The 25449-nt window shown below is 42.8% G+C and overlaps 1 protein-coding gene across 2 annotated transcripts in view; it reads right to left on the minus strand.

Moving 5' to 3' along the window:
• The window catches only part of LOC111870314 (probable cytochrome P450 304a1), a 96782-nt gene that overhangs the window by 55829 nt on the left and 15504 nt on the right, over window positions 1-25449 (minus strand). Inside the window, exon 2 of one of the 2 annotated variants that reach the window (XM_023862489.2) lies at window positions 24390-24543. The exons of the other annotated variant lie outside the window; for it this stretch is intronic. Within the exon in view, the coding sequence (XP_023718257.1) occupies window positions 24390-24474 (85 nt within the window). The 5' untranslated portion in view covers window positions 24475-24543. The remainder of the gene's footprint in view (window positions 1-24389; window positions 24544-25449) is intronic. 2 annotated transcript variants of the gene reach the window in all.

The raw sequence follows: 25449 nt of genomic DNA on the forward strand, positions 1-25449 counted from the left end.
ACACGGTGCCTAAACCCAGAAGACAACTTTCTTCAAAAAACAAAAACATCACTATATATGTTTTGACTATACTATAAAATACAATTACACGAATGTCAGCTGTAACCACTCGTGCTTTCCCGTAAACAATGTGATTCTGTAAGCAGTTTAATAGATGGAAAGAAAATAATTCCCTGATGCTGTACTGGCTGCTAGCACATGTAAGCCTGGAACATTAGATGGCGAGAATGCAATCCATTGTCTATCACACCGAAATGTACACATCTAACTTAAAAATTACTTGCCATCATTCTTCATGATATAACACATACTCTACATACCACTGCGAACATTTTACACTGTCACTGAACAGGACTGCCAGCATAACATCAATGACAACATGTGTTTCACTTAGAATACCACCTTGATATTAGGAAGAATTTATCATGCAAACAAGATATGTACATAAAAGGGGAAACTACTGAATCCATTGTAGGTGAATGTAAACTTTAAGATTCTTCAAAACACTACAAAACCTCACTACACATCACTCTATGTATTACACACAAAAATATAACGTCACACTAGAGAATTTAAACTTCACTTTACACTCGACATTATTGTGACCAAAACAACATACATTATATACCACCAGTCTGTCACACAGAACTAAGGTATAAATTCAAAAATTTCTTTTCACTGGAAACTAGAAATACACTTTGTACCCTCGTTTTACAAGTACTTATACGAACGCAAAAAAAAAGTATATCATTCTAATTACCTACTCACACGTGTAATAATCAGAAGCTACATACCAAAAATACACCCAGTTTTCTGTCATACCAAATATGCAATCATAACATCTAATTCACTCTACACATATAATCACTAAAACAAACTTTGTGCAGACCACTTTACATACTTCACACGAGCTTACTAAAGGTACCTTCCTCTAACTTCCATCTCCTACTAGATGGCTGGATACAGAATCGCTGTTGAAGTTCACACTGCCCATTATTTTTCTTCTATGGAAATGAAGGCAAACTCTACGATTCTATTTATAGAAACTAGTGCTCTTTCAACGCTTTAGACGATAGGGCCGTGAAGATAATATGGAATAATGCGTAACCCTCGTGACCCCGTACAATTTGCGTGAAACTTTAATGCGTAAAATTCGGGGGAATGTCAATAAATATGCTACAAACGGATTTCTAACTTAAACGAATTAGAGTACTGATTTGAGAAATGCTTGGAAAAATGGTTTTATTTCTCAACATACAGTGTGTGTCCAGGTTCTGTTAGGACTGTGTTCATTAAAAATACAACACGTGAATTATTCTCAAAATTTCACTCGTTTTAGTCAAAATAGACTCCTTCTGAACCAATCCATAGATGGAATCGATTTAAAAGTTTTCGAAACTGTTACTGGACTCCTTTTACGGAACTATATTTAAAACAGCGGTACATTCTCATCGGATGTCCTGCATGGTGTCGTGACGGTCTAGTGTCACAGCCAACTTAACGTTTGGGGACGAGATAACTGCTGGAGATAGAGGTGGCCAACACGGAGGATGAACAAGGACTGTGATCCCTCCTCTGTCCAAAAAATCGCGCACGATCTTCGACTTGTGGGGTGGGGAAATGTCGTCGAGGAGCGACCAAGAAACTTGCTCTCGATATTCACGTCGAATTCGAAAATTCGCGCCCACAAACGATTGAGGACCCCGAGATAATAATAAACATTCACATTTTGGCCTTCTGGCAGAAATTCCTTGTGAATGATTCCTTTTTTAATCGATGAAAACGGTTAGAAGTGTCTTTACTCGACTCTTTGCATGCGCACTTTCTTTGGTTTCGGCTTCTTTGGGATCAGCACGCTGCACTCTGCCCATTTGTGAGATGCTCATATTGAAAACACCATGTCCCATCACCAGTAACAATCGATTTTGTAAATTCTGTATCAGTTTGGGCCGACCGTAACATGTCTGCAATGTTCCACTATGGCATGTTTTACATTCACTTGACAGGGAGTGCCTTAAAAATATGCGCACAGAACTTCCGTTTGCCCAAATCCTCAAACAAAATTTCGTACATAGTACTTTTTAGTATTCACAAAAGCTCTGTCTGATGCAAGGATTTCGGTCACTTTTTTCACATTTTCTTCAGTGCGACTTGTTGCAGGATTTGATGCACGCGGAGCGTCTTCAACGTCCTCCCTGCGGTCATGAAATACAGCAGACCATCGAAAAATGTTCGACCGACTCAAACAAACACTACCGTACACATTACTCATCATTTCTTACGCTTTTCTGTCTATCCTACCTAATTTCAAACATAATTTGATGTTGACTCCGTGTACTACCGCCATTTTCCGACGAGCGTCAGAACAATACTGTTGTATTCAAGGTCAGACCACGTGATGCAGTGATGCTTGCGCTTTGAAATTACAGACAGTCACACATTAATCTTCAAGATTCTTAACGCCACAACTTTAAACAGATGGCATTGCAGGGCAAAATTTCAAACATTGAATCCTAAAGGATCCCGAACACACCGCGTAATCTCCTTGTACACTGAGACAATTGTTCCATCGTTTCACAAGCCCCTGAAAACCAGCAGCATAAAATTCTTTGGGCTGCTGTCGGAACCAGACGTGTTCACAGGACATGGCCTACCTTATAATGCATGACAGTTGAGGTTTTCACAAAATATATGCACGATGGGTGCCGCGCGTGCTGACCCAACAAAACAAAATGCAAGGAATGGATCTGCCATGACAGCATCTCAATCGCTACCACGATGAAAGACACGATATGCTGTACCGAATTATCACAAGTAGTTACCATAGGATTCTGACGATGGTGTATAACACACTGATATATTGGGTTTTTGAACTTTATCCAGCGTCCTGGTTTTTAAGATAACGCATAAAAACACGACGTTTCGGAAACTGGATCTGTTTCCGTCCTCAGGTGAAGGAAAACACCTATTCTGGTGGGTCCGTTAGAAAGCGCTAGCCTCAATCACTGGATGTGTTTTTATTAGTTATCTTAAAAACCAGAACGGTGGATAAAGTCCAAAAAACCCAATATATCAGTGCGAATTATCACAGTTGATGAGTCTTGGGTTCACCATTACCAGCTCGGGACAAAGCACGCGTAAATTCAGTGTAAACATACTTCGACCACTGCAAAAAAATAAAAAATAAAAAAAAAATTTAAGGCGATACCATCCTCCAGGAAAGTGATGCTCACAGGCATTTCTTTTCCCGAAGGCATACTGCTCACTGCATTCCCGCCTCAGGGACAAACACTAAATTCCGACTCCTACTGTGACATCCCCAGGAAACTTCGTAAGGCCATTCAACGGAAGCCTGGAACCTATCATGCAGTATGAGCTGGCCATGCCGTGCGAACACACCTGGTTCCGATAGCAGCACAAAGACTGTTATGCTGCTGGTTTTCAGGGGCTTGTGAAACGATGGGACAAGTGCCTCAATGTAAAGGGAGATTATATTAAGAAATTAAGATTTTTTCAAATCAGTACTCTTTTTTGTTTAAGTTCTATATCCGTTTTTAACTTACTTATTTAATTTCATACGTACAAGAGAATGTCAAGAGAATGTGTGTGGGAAATTGAGGAGTTTTGATAAGTGAATGCTAATCGCCACCCTTTAGAAAACACTGCTGCAAACACTGACTCCTTTCCAGCGTCAGGTGTCTTTAAACCCCGCTGTGGGATCTGCCCACATTCAAGCAAGTGTGACAACGCAAGCGTCATTGCTTAGCAACGACGAGTAACAACGATTGCTAAGCAAAAGCGAGCAAACAGCGGTTGCTAGGGAACTTATAAACACGGTGTCCGGCAACAGCCGTACCTATTACGTAACCGTTTTCTATATGTCCGACTCTAGGTTATATAAGAAGATACATCACTAACTTTCATAAAAAAAAATCTGGTCATGAGCCCCAGTCGGGGCTCGACACCAAGACTGATAAACTGACTGACCGTCAGTCGCAATGTGACTTTGACTTTGATTTGACAGTCAGAGTCACAGTTCTAGATTCTACAGTTCACTGTTGTTGTTATCCATCCGTGTATACTGTGCACCTGCAATAAATCCTATAGGACAGTTCAACTAGTTTTTGTATCTTCATACGACTCCCACACCGCTTACGGATAACGGGTCTTAAGAGTGGAGATTCTTCATTTTCCCGCAATCAGGTCCTTCCTATTCGGAGAATATCACTCTCTTCCATTGGTCGGGTTGCGGCAATCGTTTTATATTTCTAATCTGACCCAAAAGAAAACACCGCCCAAACTGATCCTCTTATCTTTATGGTCAGTTGACTAGATAGAGCAAGGATTCTGTTAACGTGTATAATTCATTTTGTCGAGATCGTGTTTACTAAGCCTTTCTTCAGAAACCGTCGTTGCCTATTCGCCTTTTGCATAGCAACGGCTATACCATCTGCAATATCATAAAACTCTGCTTTTTATGGACATGGTTTTTAAATAAGAAAGATTGTTTTATTCTTGAATGTGATGTCTTGCTTGATATATCCTTACCAATATTTTTGTCTAACTTGTTTACATTTTCAGTCTTGTTAACTCAAGATGCAGGAACACTCTTAAACACCAAATCTCGAACACATATCTCGTAAAAGCAGTCACTAATTTTCAGTCAACGCCCTTGAGAAACTCAAAGATGGTTATGAACGCAGGTTGATATGAATCGTCTGACTCCATTCAATAAATCGTTGCGTTGCAGCGGGAAGTTGCTTATCTAGCGGATACAATGAAAACAGATAGGCAAAAACACGTTACAGAAGGTAGCAACGGAATAGAAAAACGTTGCCGCGGAAACGTATACGCACACATCGGTAGCATAAATGTAGGACACGGTGATCACTATACGGTTCGTGCGGATTTTATATAAGGAGTCACAGGTGGGACTGCTGAGCAATGTGACTTTGAATTGAACTTGGATTGCAGAACAGAATCGAAAAGTACAAAGTTACAAAGTTCAAGATGACGAAGGAAACAGTGAGAATATTTCCAGGTCCGGCTACCTACACGCTCCCTCCAGTTTTTGGTTATGAGGACCACGACATAACCATGACAAGAAATCCTGCATACACATTTGGAGAGACAACCCTAGAAAGTGGCAGACGAAGACCAGATCCATGTTACATAAAACCAGGTGACACAAGGTTCGGGAACCCCTACGTTCCTGTCCCATCAGAGAGAGAAAGAAGAGCTTTAGAAAGTCGTCTTGACAAACACTGACTTGCGAAATATAACATGGAGAGGAGCCCCAAATTCGAGGAGAAAGGACACCTTGTACACAATCTGGGTTCGCAGGTCGGCCTTCTCAGAAATCATAATATAGAAAAGAATACTGGACATCGCCCGGAAGTGAAGCATATTACTGACCTGAGACCCACTTCCAAAACCTCGAGATAAGCGGTGGCGCAACAGAGGACCACATGTTGTCCGCTGAAGGAGAGTCCAAAATATTTCCGACTGTACTTCCTCGCATAAAGGGGAAGGACGTCCTGACGGACCACCAAAGGTGAGACAACTGGGTGTCGGCTAAACTTTGGACAAGTTCACGTAAAGCCACTAGAACTTCCACAAGAAAAGGATTTCGAGAAGTGGTGCTGTCACTTCGACTCCCTCTCCGCTTTTTGGCTGTTCGTTAATTAACGAACTGGATCTAACGTGTCAGTACAATAAGGGGGCTCTATTCGAGGGCATTGGCAACGACGAGGCGTCACCGTTCTCTCTGAGGGACAAGGGGAACAGATGTCTTGTGATATCTTGGAATTATTTCACCAAGTGTTAAGGTGGTCTAAGCCGTCATGAACCAGGAGGCGATGACGGTGGCTAAAGCCGTGGTGACTGACTACTTTCAACCCTTCGAAATAGGGCGAGAGCGGAAGAGTGACCGAGACTTTAACTAGAGCGTCGTCTTATGCCGGAAGTCATGCAAGACCTGAGTTTCAAGGGATGCTCACCTAGCATGTCCATTCATATTCGGACGGCATGGTGGACCGACCACTGCCCCTTCAAGGAAATGCGAAAGACGGAGAAACTTACATTATATAGAACCCGAAGGTTTACAGAAGTTTTCTCAAGGACCTTCCACTAGTTCCTACTCTGAGACAGATCGATCCAGACGAAGTAAATGCATACTCTGTCACTAAGATCAGTTTAAATATCATCCAACCACCTAGGTTTCGGTGTTCCTATTAGCCTCATTTCCTTTGGCTTCCTCTCCAATATCCCATATAGATACCTCATCTCCCACATTCCTGCTACATCCCTTACCCTTCGAACCCTCCTTGATTTGAACTTTACAAGTTACATACTTGGCGAATTGTGCAAGTCATGTGGTTCCTCATTATTGAATTATCTCCAAACTCCTGTCACTTCATCACAGTTAGGTCCAAATAATCTCCTAAGCACCCTGATCTATGTTCACTTAATGTCAGAGTTCAAGTTTAGAACTCATATAGAACCACTGTAATATATTGTATATGTAAAACTTGTATCATGAATATAAATTTTTATGGAGTGCCGTACCTCGTTTCATTAAATGCGTGTTAAATTTCCTTTCACCATTCATGTGGGTCTTTGCATGTACAGAATAAAACCTTCCAGTGTTTTCTTTCAGAACCACTCTACATTTCCTTCTTCAGTAAGAAGGCTAGAACACTGGTAATTATTCAGAGCTGCACAGGCAGACTTGAAGACTGCAGTAATCCTCCTGCTGCCAGCAAATGCTAGAGATCGAGGGATTCCATGAGAGTGCGTCTAGAATAGATACTGACGTCTTGTGTTATTGCAATGTCCACCTGTCTGAGCCGGCGGTTTGGATCAAGAAATCGATGCGTAAAATATTAAAGTGACTTTGCTGTAACTTTCGTTTCTTACTAGATGGCTGGATACAACGTCGCTGTTGAAGTTGACACTGCCCTTTATTTCTCTTCTACGGAAATGAAGGCAAACTCTACGATTCGATTTATAGCATACAGCGTTTTCTCAGCGCTGTAAACGATAGGTCCATGAAGACATTATGGAGAAATGCAGACCCCTGGTGACTCCGTTCAATGTACATGCACCTTTAATGATTAATATACGGGGGAAAGTCAATAAATAAGCTACAGATGGATATATAACTTACAACAAAATAACTATTGATTTGAAAAATGCTTTTATTTCTGAACATACAGTGTGTGTCCAGGTTCTGTTAGGACTGTGTTCATTAAAAATACAACACGTGAATTATTCTCAAAATTTCACTCGTTTTAGTCAAAATAGACTCCTTCTGAACCAATCCATAGATGGAATCGATTTAAAAGTTTTCGAAACTGTTACTGGACTCCTTTTACGGAACTATATTTAAAACAGCGGTACATTCTCATCGGATGTCCTGCATGGTGTCGTGACGGTCTAGTGTCACAGCCAACTTAACGTTTGGGGACGAGATAACTGCTGGAGATAGAGGTGGCCAACACGGAGGATGAACAAGGACTGTGATCCCTCCTCTGTCCAAAAAATCTCGCACGATCTTCGACTTGTGGGGTGGGGAAATGTCGTGGAGGAGCGACCAAGAACCTTGCTCTCGATATTCAGTTCGAATTCGAAAATTCTCGCTCACAAACGATTGAGGACCCATAGAGATAATAATAAAAATTCACTTTTTGGCCTTTTGACAGAAATTCCTTGTGAATTATTCCTTTTTTAATCGATGAAAACGGTTAGAAGTGTCTTTACTCGACTCGTTGCATGCGCACTTTCTTTGGTTTCGGCTTCTTTGGGATCAGCACGCTGCACTCTGCCCATTTGTGAGATGCTCATATTGAAAACACCATGTCCCATCACCAGTAACAATCGATTTTGTAAATTCTGTATCAGTTTGGGCCGACCGTAACATGTCTGCAATGTTCCACTATGGCATGTTTTACATTCACTTGACAGGGAGTGCCTTAAAAATATGCGCACAGAACTTCCGTTTGCCCAAATCCTCAAACAAAATTTCGTACATAGTACTTTTTAGTATTCACAAAAGCTCTGTCTGATGCAAGGATTTCGGTCACTTTTTTCACATTTTCTTCAGTGCGACTTGTTGCAGGATTTGATGCACGCGGAGCGTCTTCAACGTCCTCCCTGCGGTCATGAAATACAGCAGACCATCGAAAAATGTTCGACCGACTCAAACAAACACTACCGTACACATTACTCATCATTTCTTACGCTTTTCTGTCTATCCTACCTAATTTCAAACATAATTTGATGTTGACTCCGTGTACTACCGCCATTTTCCGACGAGCGTCAGAACAATACTGTTGTATTCAAGGTCAGACCACGTGATGCAGTGATGCTTGCGCTTTGAAATTACAGACAGTCACACATTAATCTTCAAGATTCTTAACGCCACAACTTTAAACAGATGGCATTGCAGGGCAAAATTTCAAACATTGAATCCTAAAGGATCCCGAACACACCGCGTAATCTCCTTGTACACTGAGACAATTGTTCCATCGTTTCACAAGCCCCTGAAAACCAGCAGCATAAAATTCTTTGGGCTGCTGTCGGAACCAGACGTGTTCACAGGACATGGCCTACCTTATAATGCATGACAGTTGAGGTTTTCACAAAATATATGCACGATGGGTGCCGCGCGTGCTGACCCAACAAAACAAAATGCAAGGAATGGATCTGCCATGACAGCATCTCAATCGCTACCACGATGAAAGACACGATATGCTGTACCGAATTATCACAAGTAGTTACCATAGGATTCTGACGATGGTGTATAACACACTGATATATTGGGTTTTTGAACTTTATCCAGCGTCCTGGTTTTTAAGATAACGCATAAAAACACGACGTTTCGGAAACTGGATCTGTTTCCGTCCTCAGGTGAAGGAAAACACCTATTCTGGTGGGTCCGTTAGAAAGCGCTAGCCTCAATCACTGGATGTGTTTTTATTAGTTATCTTAAAAACCAGAACGGTGGATAAAGTCCAAAAAACCCAATATATCAGTGCGAATTATCACAGTTGATGAGTCTTGGGTTCACCATTACCAGCTCGGGACAAAGCACGCGTAAATTCAGTGTAAACATACTTCGACCACTGCAAAAAAATAAAAAATAAAAAAAAAATTTAAGGCGATACCATCCTCCAGGAAAGTGATGCTCACAGGCATTTCTTTTCCCGAAGGCATACTGCTCACTGCATTCCCGCCTCAGGGACAAACACTAAATTCCGACTCCTACTGTGACATCCCCAGGAAACTTCGTAAGGCCATTCAACGGAAGCCTGGAACCTATCATGCAGTATGAGCTGGCCATGCCGTGCGAACACACCTGGTTCCGATAGCAGCACAAAGACTGTTATGCTGCTGGTTTTCAGGGGCTTGTGAAACGATGGGACAAGTGCCTCAATGTAAAGGGAGATTATATTAAGAAATTAAGATTTTTTCAAATCAGTACTCTTTTTTGTTTAAGTTCTATATCCGTTTTTAACTTACTTATTTAATTTCATACGTAAAAGAGAATGTCAAGAGAATGTGTGTGGGAAATAGAGGAGTTTTGATAAGTGAATGCTAATCGCCACACTTTAGAAAACACTGCTGCAAACACTTAATTCCATTCCAGCCTCAGGTGTCTTTAAACCCCGCTTACGGATAACGGGTCTTAAGAGTGGAGATTCTTCATTTTCCCGCAATCAGGTCCTTCCTATTCGGAGAATATCACTCTCTTCCATTGGTCGGGCTGGGGTAATCGTTTTATAGTTCTAATCTGACCCATCAGAAAACACCGCCCAGACTGATCCTCTTATCTTTATGGCAGTTGACTAGATAGAGCAAGGATTCTGTTAACGTGTATAATAAATTTTGTCGAGATCGTGTTTACTAAGCCTTTCTTCAGAAACCGTCGTTGCCTATTCGCCTTTTGCCTAGCAACGGCTGTACCAGCTGCAATATCACAAATCTGTGTTTTTAAGGACCTTTGTTTTTAAATATTAAAGATTATTTTATTCTTCAATGTGAAGTCTTGCTTGATAGAACGTTACCAATATTTTTCTCCAACTTGTTGTTTACATTTTCAGTCTTGTTAACTCAAGATGCAGGAACGCTCTTAAACACCAAATCTCGAACACATATCTCCTAAAAGCAGTCACTAATTTTCAGTCAACGCTTTGAGAAACTCAAAGATGGTTGCGAACGCAGGTTGATATGAAGCGTCTGATTCCATTCAATAAATCGTTGCGTTGCAGCGGGAAGTTGCTTATCTATCGTATACAATGACAACAGATATGCAAACACGTTACACAAGGTAGCAACGGAATATAAAAACGTTGCCGCGGAAACGTATACGCACACTTCGGTAGCATAAATGTAGGACACAGTGATCACTATACGGTTCGTGCGGATTTTATATAAGGAGTCACAGGTGGGACTGCTGAGCAATGTGACTTTGAATTGAACTTGGATTGCAGAACAGAATCGAAAAGTACAAAGTTACAAAGTTCAAGATGACGAAGGAAACAGTGAGAATATTTCCAGGTCCGGCTACCTACACGCTCCCTCCAGTTTTTGGTTATGAGGACCACGACATAACCATGACAAGAAATCCTGCATACACATTTGGAGAGACAACCCTAGAAAGTGGCAGACGAAGACCAGATCCATGTTACATAAAACCAGGTGACACAAGGTTCGGGAACCCCTACGTTCCTGTCCCATCAGAGAGAGAAAGAAGAGCTTTAGAAAGTCGTCTTGACAAACACTGACTTGCGAAATATAACATAGAGAGGAGCCCCAAATTCGAGGAGAAAGGACACCTTGGTACACCATCTGGGTTCGCAGGTCGGCCATCTCAGAAATCATAATATAGAAAAGAATACTGGACATCGCCCGGAAGTGAAGCATATTACTGACCTGAGACCCACTTCCAAAACCTCGAGATAAGCGGTGGTGCAACAGAGGACCACATGTTGTCCGCTGAAGGAGAGTCCAAAATATTTCCGACTGTACTTCCTCGCATAAAGGGGAAGGACGTCCTGACGGACCACCAAAGGTGAGACAACTGGGTGTCGGCAAGACTTTGGACAAGTTCACGTAAAGCCACTAGAACTTCCACACGAAAAGGATTTCAAGAAGTGGTGCTGTCACTTCGACTCCCTCTCCGCTTTTTGGCTGTTCGTTAATTAACGAACTGGATCTAACGTGTCAGTACAATAAGGGGGCTCTATTCGAGGGCATTGGCAACGACGAGGCGTCACCGTTCTCTCTGAGGGACAAGGGGAACAGATGTCTTGTGATATCTTGGAATTATTTCACCAAGTGTTAAGGTGGTCTAAGCCGTCATGAACCAGGAGGCGATGACGGTGGCTAAAGCCGTGGTGACTGACTACTTTCAACCCTTCGAAATAGGGCGAGAGCGGAAGAGTGACCGAGACTTTAACTAGAGCGTCGTCTTATGCCGGAAGTCATGCAAGACCTGAGTTTCAAGGGATGCTCACCTAGCATGTCCATTCATATTCGGACGGCATGGTGGACCGACCACTGCCCCTTCAAGGAAATGCGAAAGACGGAGAAACTTACATTATATAGAACCCGAAGGTTTACAGAAGTTTTCTCAAGGACCTTCCACTAGTTCCTACTCTGAGACAGATCGATCCAGACGAAGTAAATGCATACTCTGTCACTAAGATCAGTTTAAATATCATCCAACCACCTAGGTTTCGGTGTTCCTATTAGCCTCATTTCCTTTGGCTTCCTCTCCAATATCCCATATAGATACCTCATCTCCCACATTCCTGCTACATCCCTTACCCTTCGAACCCTCCTTGATTTGAACTTTACAAGTTACATACTTGGCGAATTGTGCAAGTCATGTGGTTCCTCATTATTGAATTATCTCCAAACTCCTGTCACTTCATCACAGTTAGGTCCAAATAATCTCCTAAGCACCCTGATCTATGTTCTTCACTTACTGTCAGAGATCAAGTACAGAACCCATATAGAACTGCTGTAATTTATTGCATATGTAAAACTTTTATCATGAATATAAGTTTTTATGGAATGTTGTACCGAGTTTCATTAAATGCGTGTAGAATTTCCTTTCACCATTCACGTAGGTCTTTGCATGTACGATGTAACCCTTCCAGTGTTTACTTTTAGAACCAGACCACATTTCCTTCTTCAGTAAGAAGGCTAGAACACTGGTAATTATTCAGAGCTACGAAACACGTCCAAGAAGCAGAACAAAGCACAGGCAGACTTGAAGACTGCTGTAATCCTTCTGGTTTCAACAAATGCTAGAAATCGAGGGATTCCGCGAGAGTGCGTCTAGAACAGATACTGGCGTCTTTTTTTATTTCAATGTCCACCTGTCTGAGCTGGCGGTTTGGATCAAGCAATCGATGCGTAAAATATTAGAGGGACCTTGCTGTAACTTTCATTTCTTACTAGATGGTTGGATAGAGCGTCGCTGTTGAATTTTACATTGCTCTTTATTCTTCTTTTATGGAAATGAATGCGAACTCTACGATTCGAATTTCAGCAGACAGCGTTTTCTCAGCTCTGTAGACCATAGGTCCAAGAAGACTTTATGGGGCAATGTGGACCCGTAGTGACTCCGTACAATGTACGTGAACCTTTAATGCATAATGTACGTATATGATATCATGTGTATTCGTGTGGGTAATAGAGGAGTTTTGATAAGTGAATGGATTTATTGATCACTGCTAATCGCCACCATTTACAAGTCATCGCTGCAAACTCTAATTCGTCTCCAGTGTCAGGAGTTTTTAAAAGTCGGATCTTAAGACTTCGGATCCTTCATTTTCCCGCAATCAGGTCTAGCGATATAGTACGCTCTTGTTTGTTCTAAAGAGACAAAGCCTAACTCTCAGACCCTTCAGACGCGTGAAAGTGCCGTGAAGAAAGATCTGTATTCCGTCATGACTTACAATAAAGTGTGTTTTTGAGTTTGTCGTTGGTTTTATTGGCTGCCTTTTTAGAACTGAGACCCAAGTGACGATCTGAAGAAAGGTTCATGTTCCCGACTGAGTGGCACCCAAGATACACTTCGGAATGGACGTCTTTCTAACTGAGAGAAAGTCTTGTCCACATAAATTGCTTGCATTTAGGACCTTTGATTTAATTATCCTCCCCAATTCAAGTTCACTCATACTGTCCAGAACGTTCTTGTGACAACTGTACATTCGAAGAATAAACAAATGTAGGTTGCGAGTTGAGCGCCATATGCGAACGAGTTAATACATCATACGGGAAAACAACAGTTGACAAGAACGTGTTTCCGCAGCAGGTGCCTCACCTACAGCGTCGTATACGTTATCTACTGGGGAAAGTCTAGCTTAATAACAAACAAACTAAGGCAAGACAAGAACATCTCACGAAGCCACATTTCGCAGCAGCTGTGTCGTCTGCAGACCAGCAAAAGTTACACGACGACGATGAAATTTAGGAGTTAGGTCTGTGGTAAAGTTTCGCGCTTGGGTTAGACTCCTTCTAACCCTGAGTGCCTCGACATTCACGATAATTCATGGCTCAGACCCGAGTTCAGGCACTTCATAGTATTGATAATGCTCATCTTATATTTTCTTATGTACTCTCCGGTTTTTTTGGACGTTCGCGTTCTCAACAACGCGCAGACCACAGACTGAGGCAAGGATTATAGTGTGTACATGGTTACAGCAGGGCTCTAGCTAGTGCGTGTTACGCTTCAGCAGCTACACCGCTACCTCTTGCCATAATTCTGAAATCCTGAAACTAAATCTATGAACGCAGTCCATTATTAAGTATATCTACATTTTAATTTTTCTTTTTTCAGTTTCTTGTGGTGGGGTGGGACTGAGTCCACTTGGTACTTCGACCACTAACTGGTCTATTGTACCAGCCCCGGACGACAGGCGATGAATTTTGGAGCAGACGGTGGAAGAAGAAATAGAAGTACTCGGATAAAACCTGCCCCAGTGCCACTTTGTCCACCACAAATCCCACATGATCTGACCTGGGCTCGAAAACAGGCCGCTGTGATGGGAAGTCGGCAACCAATAGGCATGACATAAGTACATCTACCTACCTGACAAGTATCGAAATGTATTCACTGTTTCCTTCCAACGTTTCTATACGGTTGGCAGGAGTACCATCTGCAGGCCACGGCCACTTCCTTCGTAAAGTCACGTGTATGTGTAACTGTAGAAGGGTTTTGTTTTGGAGATTGGATTTACTTGCAACTTACAGACCGTAACTACAATCTCCACACTTTACAGATCATTACAGCACAAGATAAGCCTTCTCAGTCTGCTTCACTAGTCTTTTCCAGGTAATGGATTCTAAAAAAGGAGATTTTTCAACTTGTGCGCTGACGTCGTTACTCTCCGGCGAATATCCCACAACTGCACTGTTGCTCCAATTTACTAATTTCCGCGCTGGCGGCCATCTCACATCAACCTCCTAGTCTTCTCTTCGCAGCCTCTCTTACAAGAGAATACTCCTCGACTGGTGTCCTATGTATAACCCTCACCACGGACCGCGTGGAAAACACCGTTTCCAACAGTTCCCCTCTTCTTGCGCGTGAACTCGTTACCGTGGGAACCTGTTTCGCTGTCGTTACATAGCAACGGGTCTACATGTTACAATACATTTCTCCCTTCAGTGTAGGTAATAATCATGATCTCTTGGATCTGAGAATCTCACAGCGGTGACTATGAAGAGTTCTGTCCCCTTAGATACCACGCCATTTGGTTCTATGAAAGTAAACCGACGCTTCGGAGGAACAAATCGCCTCCACCTTCGGGATCGAAGTGTACGTCAAGTGAGATATAAGCAAGAAGCAGGCAGAAAGCAGAACAAGGCCCAGAACAGAGTCACAGGGCAAGTGTCAAACTCTGCTTACTGTCTGATTCATGCCAATTCTATACCTGGCGTATTCTGTACCTTGAAGATGAAGGCGATATATTTCTACGAAATTTCGGTTGACTTCGAATGATTACACGACGTTACATCTGGGGAAAGAAAATATCTTCATCCGTACGTATTATTCTGAGGTTGGTATAACGGCTTTGATGTTAATTTATATCTTGTTTCACGTCGTTTGTGTGTGGGCAGTGTTTTAGACGTTTCTGTGGTACATTCTGCCTCCACATTCATAATCTGAGTGTGAAGGTAGGCGAGTTTATGAAGAAACACGTAGTTCAGAAACGCTGACATACACACCTTGAGAACACCAAACAAGTGAATTAACACCATCGGTTAACCACTTTGAACGCCTGTGAGTAGTAACAAAAGCATTGAGTCGCATATAAATTAATTAGAGACACCTCTAAATCGGTTCAGCCTTATGATGTCAGCTGTTGGAATGTTGGTAAGCGTGTCTGTGTGGATGAGTCGTGTACTGCTGCCATCCTTAGTGGCTACGTCTGTCTATGGAGAGAATAGTATATGTTTACTTAACCGCAAATCCTATACTACGAAATGCATTGCATAGCGTGACGTGAGGCTGAAATTTCTTGGATTCTGCACAGCAGTAAGCAGTAGGGTCAAGAGTTAAGTCGTTACGTCGTGCAGCTAATATTAAATTTTGCAACTTCGTGAAGCGTTCTGCATGAAGAAATTACAAAAGAGCACAAGTATCTACGGCGGCCAATATTAGGGTGATCAGATGGGCTGGACAAGCACTAAATATTTGTATGTGGAAATGAGAAATTAATTCAAAATTTTGGTAGGAAAACATAAAATGAAGTCATTTGTTGGACTTTGGAGGATAATATTGAAATATATGGTTGAGGAGCTATGTTACAAGTCGGAAGGTCGCGGGTTCAAGTCCCGATAAGGTCATTGGATTTTTTTTTCAATTGACCTAATCCTTCCAGCCGCACTATGGCCCTGGGGTCGACTCAGCCTCTAACAGAAATGAGTATCAGAAATCTTCCTGGGGGTAAAAGGCGGACAGCGCTTAAGGCTGGCAACTTCATCGCTATCTGTGAGCCGATTCTCTAGAAATTGTCTCACAACCCTATGGGTCTTCACGGCCTGGTACAGGGATAGCTTTTCTTTTTACTTTTTTATTCGTATCTCAAAGAAAGAGTTTATGAGGGCGTATCCGCCTATTCTTTCAATCATGTAGTAAATGCTATCGCTGTAACAGCCAGTGGAGGCCCATAGGGTTGTGAGACAATTTCTAGAGAATCGGCTCACAGATAGCGATGAAGTTGCCAGCCTTAAGCGCTGTCCGCCTTTTACCCCCAGGAAGATTTCTGATACTCATTTCTGTTAGATACGGAGTCGAACCCAGGGCTATAGTGCGGCTGGAAGTGTTAGTTCAACTGAAAAATCCAATGATCTCATCTGGAATCGAACCTGACACCTTCCGGCTTGTAGCATAATGCCTCAAACAACTACGGTACCGCGTGCCTCTCAGTTAGGTAGTAGCCACGCAATAATAAGCCAATTTAGTTGCAACCGTCCTTCGTCATCATTACTGGCCAGTTCAGTCCACTCCGTGTCGTCATTAAGGTTGGAAATATTAATTAATATGTCTAGCTTAGATACCGGCGAAAATCTTGGGATCGTCACAGGTGAGCCTCGGGTGATGGGGTGGCTTCTTGAAACAATAACATCATGTGCCGACCTGTATCACAACACATTTCTAGAGTACAGGGGTGGAGTCCTAGAAATAAAATTCCCGGGTTCAGAATAAATAGGGCTGAAACAGGATATATAATTTTTGTTGTTGCTTAATGTAAATTTTCATTTTTAAGTCTACAACACTCAGTCTCACAATCTTATGGGACTCCACAGCCTGATAGTTTTACCCCCCCCCCTTTTTTTAACTTTTTACAATTTTAAACGTAGAAATGAACGACAAAATCTAATATTTCAGGCTCAAGTGGAGAGGTCGGAAGTTGAATAAGGTATATTGTAATGTCTGTCTAACATCAGATGCCCTAACTACTGACATGACACTTTCAGACTGCGTCCACGTATGCAGCAATACTAGGGGCTGCAGGGCCATGAAGTGAGCATGGAGCAACGTGCTGTAACATGTAGACCCATTGATAGAGAACACGCTGACAAACACGTTTCCATGGAGATGGATTCTGGGACACCAACTCGTTACGAAAAACATTTCCATGGATACGAATGATCAACAAACTTTTCCTTGGAGACAGATATGTCATATAAGAGGCCGTTCAGATCAGAATGAAGTAAATCCCGTGTGGAGGCAGGATCGAACACCTCCACCATAGACCTGCGAGTCGTAGGAGACAAAGTCTCGAATCGGAGACAGTAAAATATGGTCGCGATTTACCAAGGGACTCGGACGCGAAAACAAATGCGCTGGCGAAAGTCAGCGGCAATTGTAAACTACAGACCCGTCTTCTCGTCAGAGAGGGCGCCCAAGTTCAATAAACCTGCAACTGTCTGACAGTGATAAAAATCTGGTCGTAAGCCCCAAATGTGTGCTTTATTCAAAGACAGACTGGCTGACTGACCGTCGGTCGCGACATAAGACTCGGACTCAGAATGCAGTCAGTGGTAGTGCTTGGTTCTGATAAGATTAGAGAGACCAGATTGGAGCCAGTCTCAGTACAGTGAGAATGGGGAGATTATTGATTGTGATTAGGAGTGATTAATCGATCCAATTACAGATTAAAAATCTCATTATCCTTAGTGACCCAATAAATTCCTGACAATACTGTGACATGTCTAACCGTTGCTGGGCAACGGGAGGTGGAATGAGTTACCACGAAGACAGACCCTTTAAACGGTCGGTTGCCAAGTTACGCAACAGTAAGGAAATCGGTGTTTGTCCGTGCCGAGCCGAAGCGCGCTGGTTGCTACGCAGCGTTGCCCAGCAACGCCTTTGTAAACACGGCGTCACTCAACAGAAGAGCCCGTGCAACGACTGTTGCTAGGCAATCGGTAAACACGACGTCACGCAACAGTGAAAGCTAACACGTAACTATTTTCTGTGTTGTCAGTGCGGAAGCTACATAACAGGAGTATTCTTCAGTGAGAGGAAGTAACTAGTCAGTTGCAGTCTAGCATTTTTGGAAACTGGATGTTTCCGTCCTCAGCTGAGGGGTGAGGGACACCAACTCCGTTGGGTCTGTCACAGAGAGCCCAATTTAATTATCCACCTGAGGAAGAAAATATATATACAGTTTCCGAAATATTGTGTTCGCTTGTTTTTTAGAATACCAAACCACGGGCAAAGTCCAAGAATCCAGTAATTCTGAGCGTTATACACCATCGTCAAAAATTTATACAAGAAATTTTACTCTTATCATTCAAATGCCGTCTCCGATATTCAGGATGAAACAAATTTGGAAAGAAGTTTCACAATGAAAAAACCCGTGTTGAGATCTTATATTCTGGACGGTTAGAACAATGAGTCAATTGTGAGACAGTCCCCAAATGGAAAGAATGTGAGCACGGAAGCAGAAGGCATTATTGGGATCCGTCGCCAGGCAACGCGTGGTAAAGACATGGCAAACAGAAGAATGTATGTGTCCCGTTATCACAGTGATACGTGAATTATGTAGTACAGTGACAGCACACCCTTAATTATAGTTACAAGTGTTCAATAAATCCGATTAACAATCCATACTTCGTAAGATTTGAGGCTTTCACGGCGGTGACTATGAAGAAAGCAGTCTTCTGGGATTTGGCACCGTGTATATGTGGTGTTAACCGACGTTTCGGAGGAACGTATCGCCTCCANCTTCGTTTATAAACAGTCTAAAATCGCGCCAATATTTTAGCGTGGAACTTAGAACACTAAATGACCCTGTAGCTTCCTTTAATCCAATATCGTTTCTTCTCACAGAATTAACATTTTTTTTACCACACGCTTATTGTCTCAAGATTTCCTTTCCATCTGTGATGAAAACATATCGAGTGACATGAACTCCTTGTCTAGCCTAATGTCTTCCTCTGGATGACAGAAAGCGCTTACAAGAGGACGGTGTTTAGGCATCTTCTCTATTTTCATAACAGCTACGGGTCAGTTACCCAGAAACGTTGAAACAGTGAAAACGAAGAAACTACACCACATGTGGAAGCACAGAAGGCCGAAATAGTGCGCTACATTGGCTTCCCTACTGGATGTAGAAGTGACTTCTTCAATAAACTTGGCTCGTGATTAAATCGCTTTGAGCCGGAACAACACAACTGCCGCCAATGCAGCTGCCTGATTTCAGGACAAGGCGTCCCTAAACTCGAGACAAAGAAAATGCCATTGTTCGTTGCCAAAATGAAGTACTCGACAACGCCGAAACCTAGAGAGAAGATATTAGGAGGAGGGAATATATAAGGCTGTTTTCCCCTACTGTGCGTTATAACAGCAATTCTACAATAGCTATGGCATTTTCTTGACGACAAATAACCCAGAGTTACATTACAATTTTTTCTTCCACTGGGTCATATATATATAAAACGCCCGTTCAGAATTAAACGGAAGTTCTTTATTTTTTCAGGACTTTCTTCTTCCCAGTTCTACACATTAAGTAACGGGTCAAGGCCGATTTTAATGTAATCTCCCACGCACAACACGCGCGAGAGTCAATAGTAAATAGTATCCTTTATAGAGCACGCTACAGTTCATGAATTCTCAACAACACTCACGGAATAGAAGCGATACACTGAAGTAAATGACTGCTCGTTCGGGATCTCGTACAAAACTTACGTTCATGCAAAGTGTTACAGCTCGACAATTCCGTTGCTATGGTAACATGAAAGTGGGTAATGATGATGAAAATCTCATGCTTACAAAACTCTTTTGAGTACACACTAAATATTTGTAGGTTTAACGGGTTGTGTAGAAGAAGAAGAAGAAGAAGAAGAAGAAGAAGAAGAAAGCTAACCCTGTAACAGACTGTGGAGGTCTATGGGAATGTGGGACGTCGAGGCTCGCATATTTCCTAGACAATCGGTCCACGCGCCAGCCCCTCTTTACCTCCAAGAAAATACATGCTACTGAATTTTGTTAGAAGCTGAGTCGATCCCAGGGTCATAGTGAGGCTGGGTGGATTGATTGATTGATCAGTAACTGTCAGATGACAGGTCCACAGTCTCTTCCAAAACAGTTCCTCCACTTAATGTGATCTTCTGTTTTTGGAAAGAGACTATCCAGGAAAAGTGATAATGTGGTAGTTTTTCCATTTGCTTTCCACATCGCAGTACAACAGCCGTTCAAACCACTCTGGTCACGCCTGTTGCTATACGAACTTGAACCATCTCGAGCATCATTTGTTCTGTGCTTCAAGTCGCTGCTGATGACGCTGCTTCCGGCATCAGTTTTTGGTTTTTGGTGTCTCTCTTCGTCTGATGCCTACCCTTTGACCTGTCCAGCAAGGGAGGCCCTGCCAGTAGCTATGCTACCGCTGGTATAGCTCTCAGGGGGGATTAGGAAAACTAAAAAATCCAACAACCTAATCGAGAATCGAGCCCTCGACATTCCGGCTTGTAGCACAGTGCCTCAACTAACTACGCTAATGCGTGGTCCTTAAAGTAATATCCCTGTGCTTAACTAGTTAAGCAGCATCTCGTGAAAACATATTGGGGAGTGGAGGTACAGCTCCACCATTCTTGACCTCGGCACTAGATGGAGGTGAGTGACCGACTTCATCCCTTGACCGCTTCACTCCCGGGGAAAGAGCCCCCGGTATCCATTTGATAGGAGTCTGGGTGGGCCCCAGTGCCAGTTTGGACGACGTGAAGGAGACAAAATTCTTGACCCTGGCGTGACTGGACCTCCGACCCTTCGGTCGTCTAGCCCGTAGCCAGTTGCTATACTGACTACGCTATCCCGGTTCAGCAATAATAAGCCACCCTTTATATAGAAACATATATGTATATCAAAGCCGAACATACTGGCCGTGAAGTCTAAGGCACGAACTGTCTTCGCTCGCTCGAACGCTGGGATCGTGGGTTCGAATTCCACTCAAGGCATGGATGTCTGCATTGTGTGCGTTTATTGTGTGTTTGCGTTGTTCTGTGTGCAGGAAGAGGCCTTGTGATGGGCTGATCACCCGTCCAAGGGGTCCTACCGAATGTGACCAGGATAAAGAACCAGAACAAGCGGCCGAGACCCAGAAAAGGGCTGTATAGCCACAATAATAATAATAATAATAATAATAATAATAATAATAATATAAGTGGAGGAACTGTTTTGAAAGAGACTGTGGACATGTCGTCTGACAGATTACTGATGAATGAATGAATATCAATGCCGGTCACGGTAGCCGAGCGGTCTAAGGCATGCACTGTCTTCGCTCGCTTGGAAACCGGGATCGTGGGTTCAAATTCCACTCAGGGCATGGATGTTTAGTTTGTGTGTGTGCTTTTTTCTGTGTCTGCGTACAGGTAGAGGCCTTGCGACGAGCTGATCACCCGCCCAAGGAGTCCTACCGAATGTGTAATATCTAGAAAAACCGAAGTGAACGGAGAAATTCATGGGGGTGGCCTAGGCCCACTGGGGCTGTAGTGCCAAGGAAAAAAATATAATAACATATCAATAGGCCTCTATGTGAGTTATAATTGAGGATATGTCCTAATTCAAATTCATTACCCATTCGTAAATTTCATGTATTTCCCTCAAAATCGGGCTACAAACTCCACTTAAGATGGTGGGCGAACGAGGTACGCGTGCGTTCACAAATAAACAGACCTACACGGATGGTAGGGTGACAGAACCAATGTGCAGCACAAAGCGGTAAGAGTCTGACTATTAAAGGATCTCACGAATTTTCGCCTTAACTCTTCTCTACCATCTTCAGTTAATTATTATTTGTAATTCTCAATTTCTCTTAAGGAAATCACTCAGCAGATGTTTGACTAAATGAGCTGCCCGAAGAGATCACATCGAAAGCGGAAGTTTGTTAGCTTCCGTTTGAATTATAGATGCCTATCTTCTGACAGCACATTTATCTTCGTCAAGTTAGCAGACGCAATTACCGTGCACTGCCTCGTTCACCAATTTGAGCAACATAACAGATTTATGGTTCACAGTATGCAAGAAAGTAGTCAAATGCTATGGCTTTATGTATGCAACAACAAAGAACGCAATTGTGCTTACATGCTAGGGTTCTAAATACGTGGCAATTTAATAAGATACCACGGAAAAAAGTACGCAGTAGGGAAGGTAGTTGTCACGAACTACATTAAGCAAGAGTGCAATTGGATGATATGATTTGAAGTGCACTGCAATAGTTAGATCCGATGGTTCAAATTACGCAAAAAAGATTACATACTACAGTTTAAAGTACGATAAAAATGTTTGATGCTATGGTTTAAAGTAAGCAACAAAAAGTAGAATCTATGGTTGCAATAGTTAGATGCGATGATTTATAGCAGGCAACAGAATATTAGATGCTTCCTAGTGGAAGCACTGTTACAGTGCTTTACAAATCCATTCACGTTCAACCACATGATACCTACTGACCTCAATACAAGATGGAGGCGAGTAGCCGGCTTCACGCTCCGACGGCTTTACCCCCGTGTAAAGAACACCGGTACCGATTTATAAAAGGCTGTGTGTGTTCCAGAGCCGATCTGGACGCTGTGGAATAGAGAAAAATCACTTGCCCTTCCCGAAAATCGAAACCCGGCCTTCCAGTCCCCTCGCTGTACCGACTGAGCTATCCCAGATCCCTCTCAAAGTCTATGCAAATATAATAAGTTAAAAATAAGTCCCGATTCTGTCAGTATACACATATTTTAAAGTCACAGAACGTCTGAAGTCAGTCGAGCGCGCAGTTAAAGGGCGTGATCAACATGAATCCGTATCCACCTCAGAAGCATCCTGACATCTGAACTCTCCAAAGAACGCAACATTAACGTGACACGTGACAGTACGTTGGTATCGAAACCCGTTCATCTAACAACAAAACCTTTAATATGAATTCGGTATAAAATCGAAGCATTAAAAGTAGGTTAGGTCCAACTAGAGCCGATCCCAGTGGCCTTGCAGTCTAAAGCATGAACTGTCTTCGACCGCTCGGACACTGGGATCGTGGATTCGAATCACACTCCAGTCATGGATGCCTGTCTGCTTTTAAGTAGTCTGTGTTATCCTTTGTAGGTAGCGACCTTGCGACAGGCTGATCCCGTGTCCAAGGAGTCATACCTTCTGTCTTAGGATTCAGAAACTGAAGTGAAATAAAGCGTTTCATGGATGCCGTGTGCTCAAAAGTGGAAAAAAAAAACGAGAGAGAGAGAGAGGGGGGTGTCCAACTTGGAATATCGAAGAATTTCGAGCCAAAATAAAAGAATGTTAAAAATTGTGACCTAGTATATTTTAAATACTTCCTGAGGATAGACCAGCTTGTCGTAGCTGTAACGCTCTCTACTTGAGACTTCCGCCTCTCAATATATGGAATATTATTTCAAAATTAGCTACAAATTCTCCTTCCCAATCCTTACTTACCATTCATTACTATCACGAAATTTGACACTACACAGAATGTTCAGCTGAAACGGAGTCGTTAAATAAGGGACAAGTGATAAAGTTTACTTCAGGTACAGACCATGAACTGTCGGAATAGAATTGTCAGTGGGCACTACCCCCACCCCACTCCTTCGCTGTGAGGTAACATCTCTGTGCCGATGGTCAGTATTCTGTCTTCCACTTTCCTATCGACTCCGCATCCGAAACATCCTTTCCCCTCCCAACTGACAGCACGTGAAACTGCAGTTGATATCGTTCAGTGAACTAAGCAATAAGGGGAACCATGTCCGAACCATAACTAACTTTAGTTCTGACGTACTGTACAATATTTTAGGGCGGTAGTAAATTCTCACACGAAGCAGCAAGGAAGAATTAGGAAGTTAGAGCAAAAATGACGATGTTGCATGTGGTACTCTTTATAAAATATCTAATTACATGGTTTTAAAAATCTCTCTTCTGTTTCTTATAAATTTTAATTGTAATGTAAAATAAAACGCCAAACGGCAGCAAAACTTCAGTCCGCCCTGCCTTCACTGCAACCCAAACACCGATTACATCTCCGGTTTCGTTATGCCAGGACCGAATTCACGGGGAATTCTCCTTGAAGAAGGAAGACACGTGGTGGATTCATTCATCAATATCTCTACAGTCCTTGCTGGGCCTTGGAAGCTATTTCAGTTTCGTAATCCTATATATAGTCGGTAGCACTCCTTGGAGGGGGCATCAGCTCGTTGCAACGCCGCTACCTACACGCAGGACAACATAAACACAAAATAAACGTACACAGATATCCATAACTCGAGTGGGATTAGAACCCACGACCCCAGCATTAGAGAGGGCGCTTAGGCAGCACGGCCACTGTGACGGGCGATGCGCGATGATACAATACAGAGAATCATTGCACACTCACGTGTCATCTGCTCTTGTTGGGGTGGGCCGCCAACTTCTTTCCGCTCTGTAGCGCTGCACAGTAATTCTTGCTTCGATCTGTGCATGGGCAGGCTCGTGAACCTCGTGAACTAGACTTGAATCTTGTACTCGTATCTCCGAGGGCCGCAACTCAACTACGCAGAAAATTCCTATAAGACATCAACTCAAAAGGAACAGGCAAACAATCAAACAGGGAAAAATAATCCCCAAATTCAAAACAAAAGCAAACTGAAGCAGAATTTGAAACCTGACCCAAAGTTTATAATGGACATTGGCTGCAATACATTCTATTGAAAAGAGGCCAGGATACCTCATTCGGTATAGCGACTGCCTACGGACTGGACGACCGAGAGGTCTGAAATCAAGTCCTGGTGGGGATAAGAATTTTCTTTTCGCCACGTTGTCCAGATCGGCTTGGGGTCCACCCAACCTCCTATCCGATGGGTACAGAGAGCTCTTTTCCGGGGGTTAAGCGGCCGGGGCGTGAAACTGACCACTAAAATGAAACAAACTCCATGGCCTGCAGTCCGAAAGCGAACTATACCGACCGAGCAACCGCCGTTTGTCGACGAAGTTAGTGCCAACTTCAGCGGATACAGGGTGTTGCGTAGTCAGCAAAACGAATCCCCACAGCTGATAATTTCGGAGTTGACTACTCACCTCCAACTATTGCCGAGGTCAAGACAATATGGATCTATACATCCACTTTCCCATACGCCTTCATGGCCTAGTGCTTAAGTGGTTAAGCACAGGGACAGCTTTACCTTGACCTTTAACTGTCTGTTGAAATATTCATGTCGGTGGGGTGGAAAAGTGGGGGAAGCTGTACAACTATCCGCTCACAGAGCGAAAGAGGATTGGGGCAGACAGTAATTAGGGATTACCGCTTGCGATCGGAAACAAGATTGGAAAAGTACAGAGTGAGCGTATGTCGGAAAGAATTATGAGTGGTACACTCTCATCCGCGCTCCTCGAGTCGCTTATGAATAAGAAATGTAGCTGATATGATAAGTGGGAGTCTGTTTATCCCCGTTTCTTCC

The sequence above is a fragment of the Cryptotermes secundus genome, unplaced genomic scaffold, assembly GCF_002891405.2.
Source record: "Cryptotermes secundus unplaced genomic scaffold, Csec_1.0 scaffold391, whole genome shotgun sequence".
Taxonomy (NCBI): Eukaryota; Metazoa; Arthropoda; class Insecta; order Blattodea; family Kalotermitidae; genus Cryptotermes; species Cryptotermes secundus.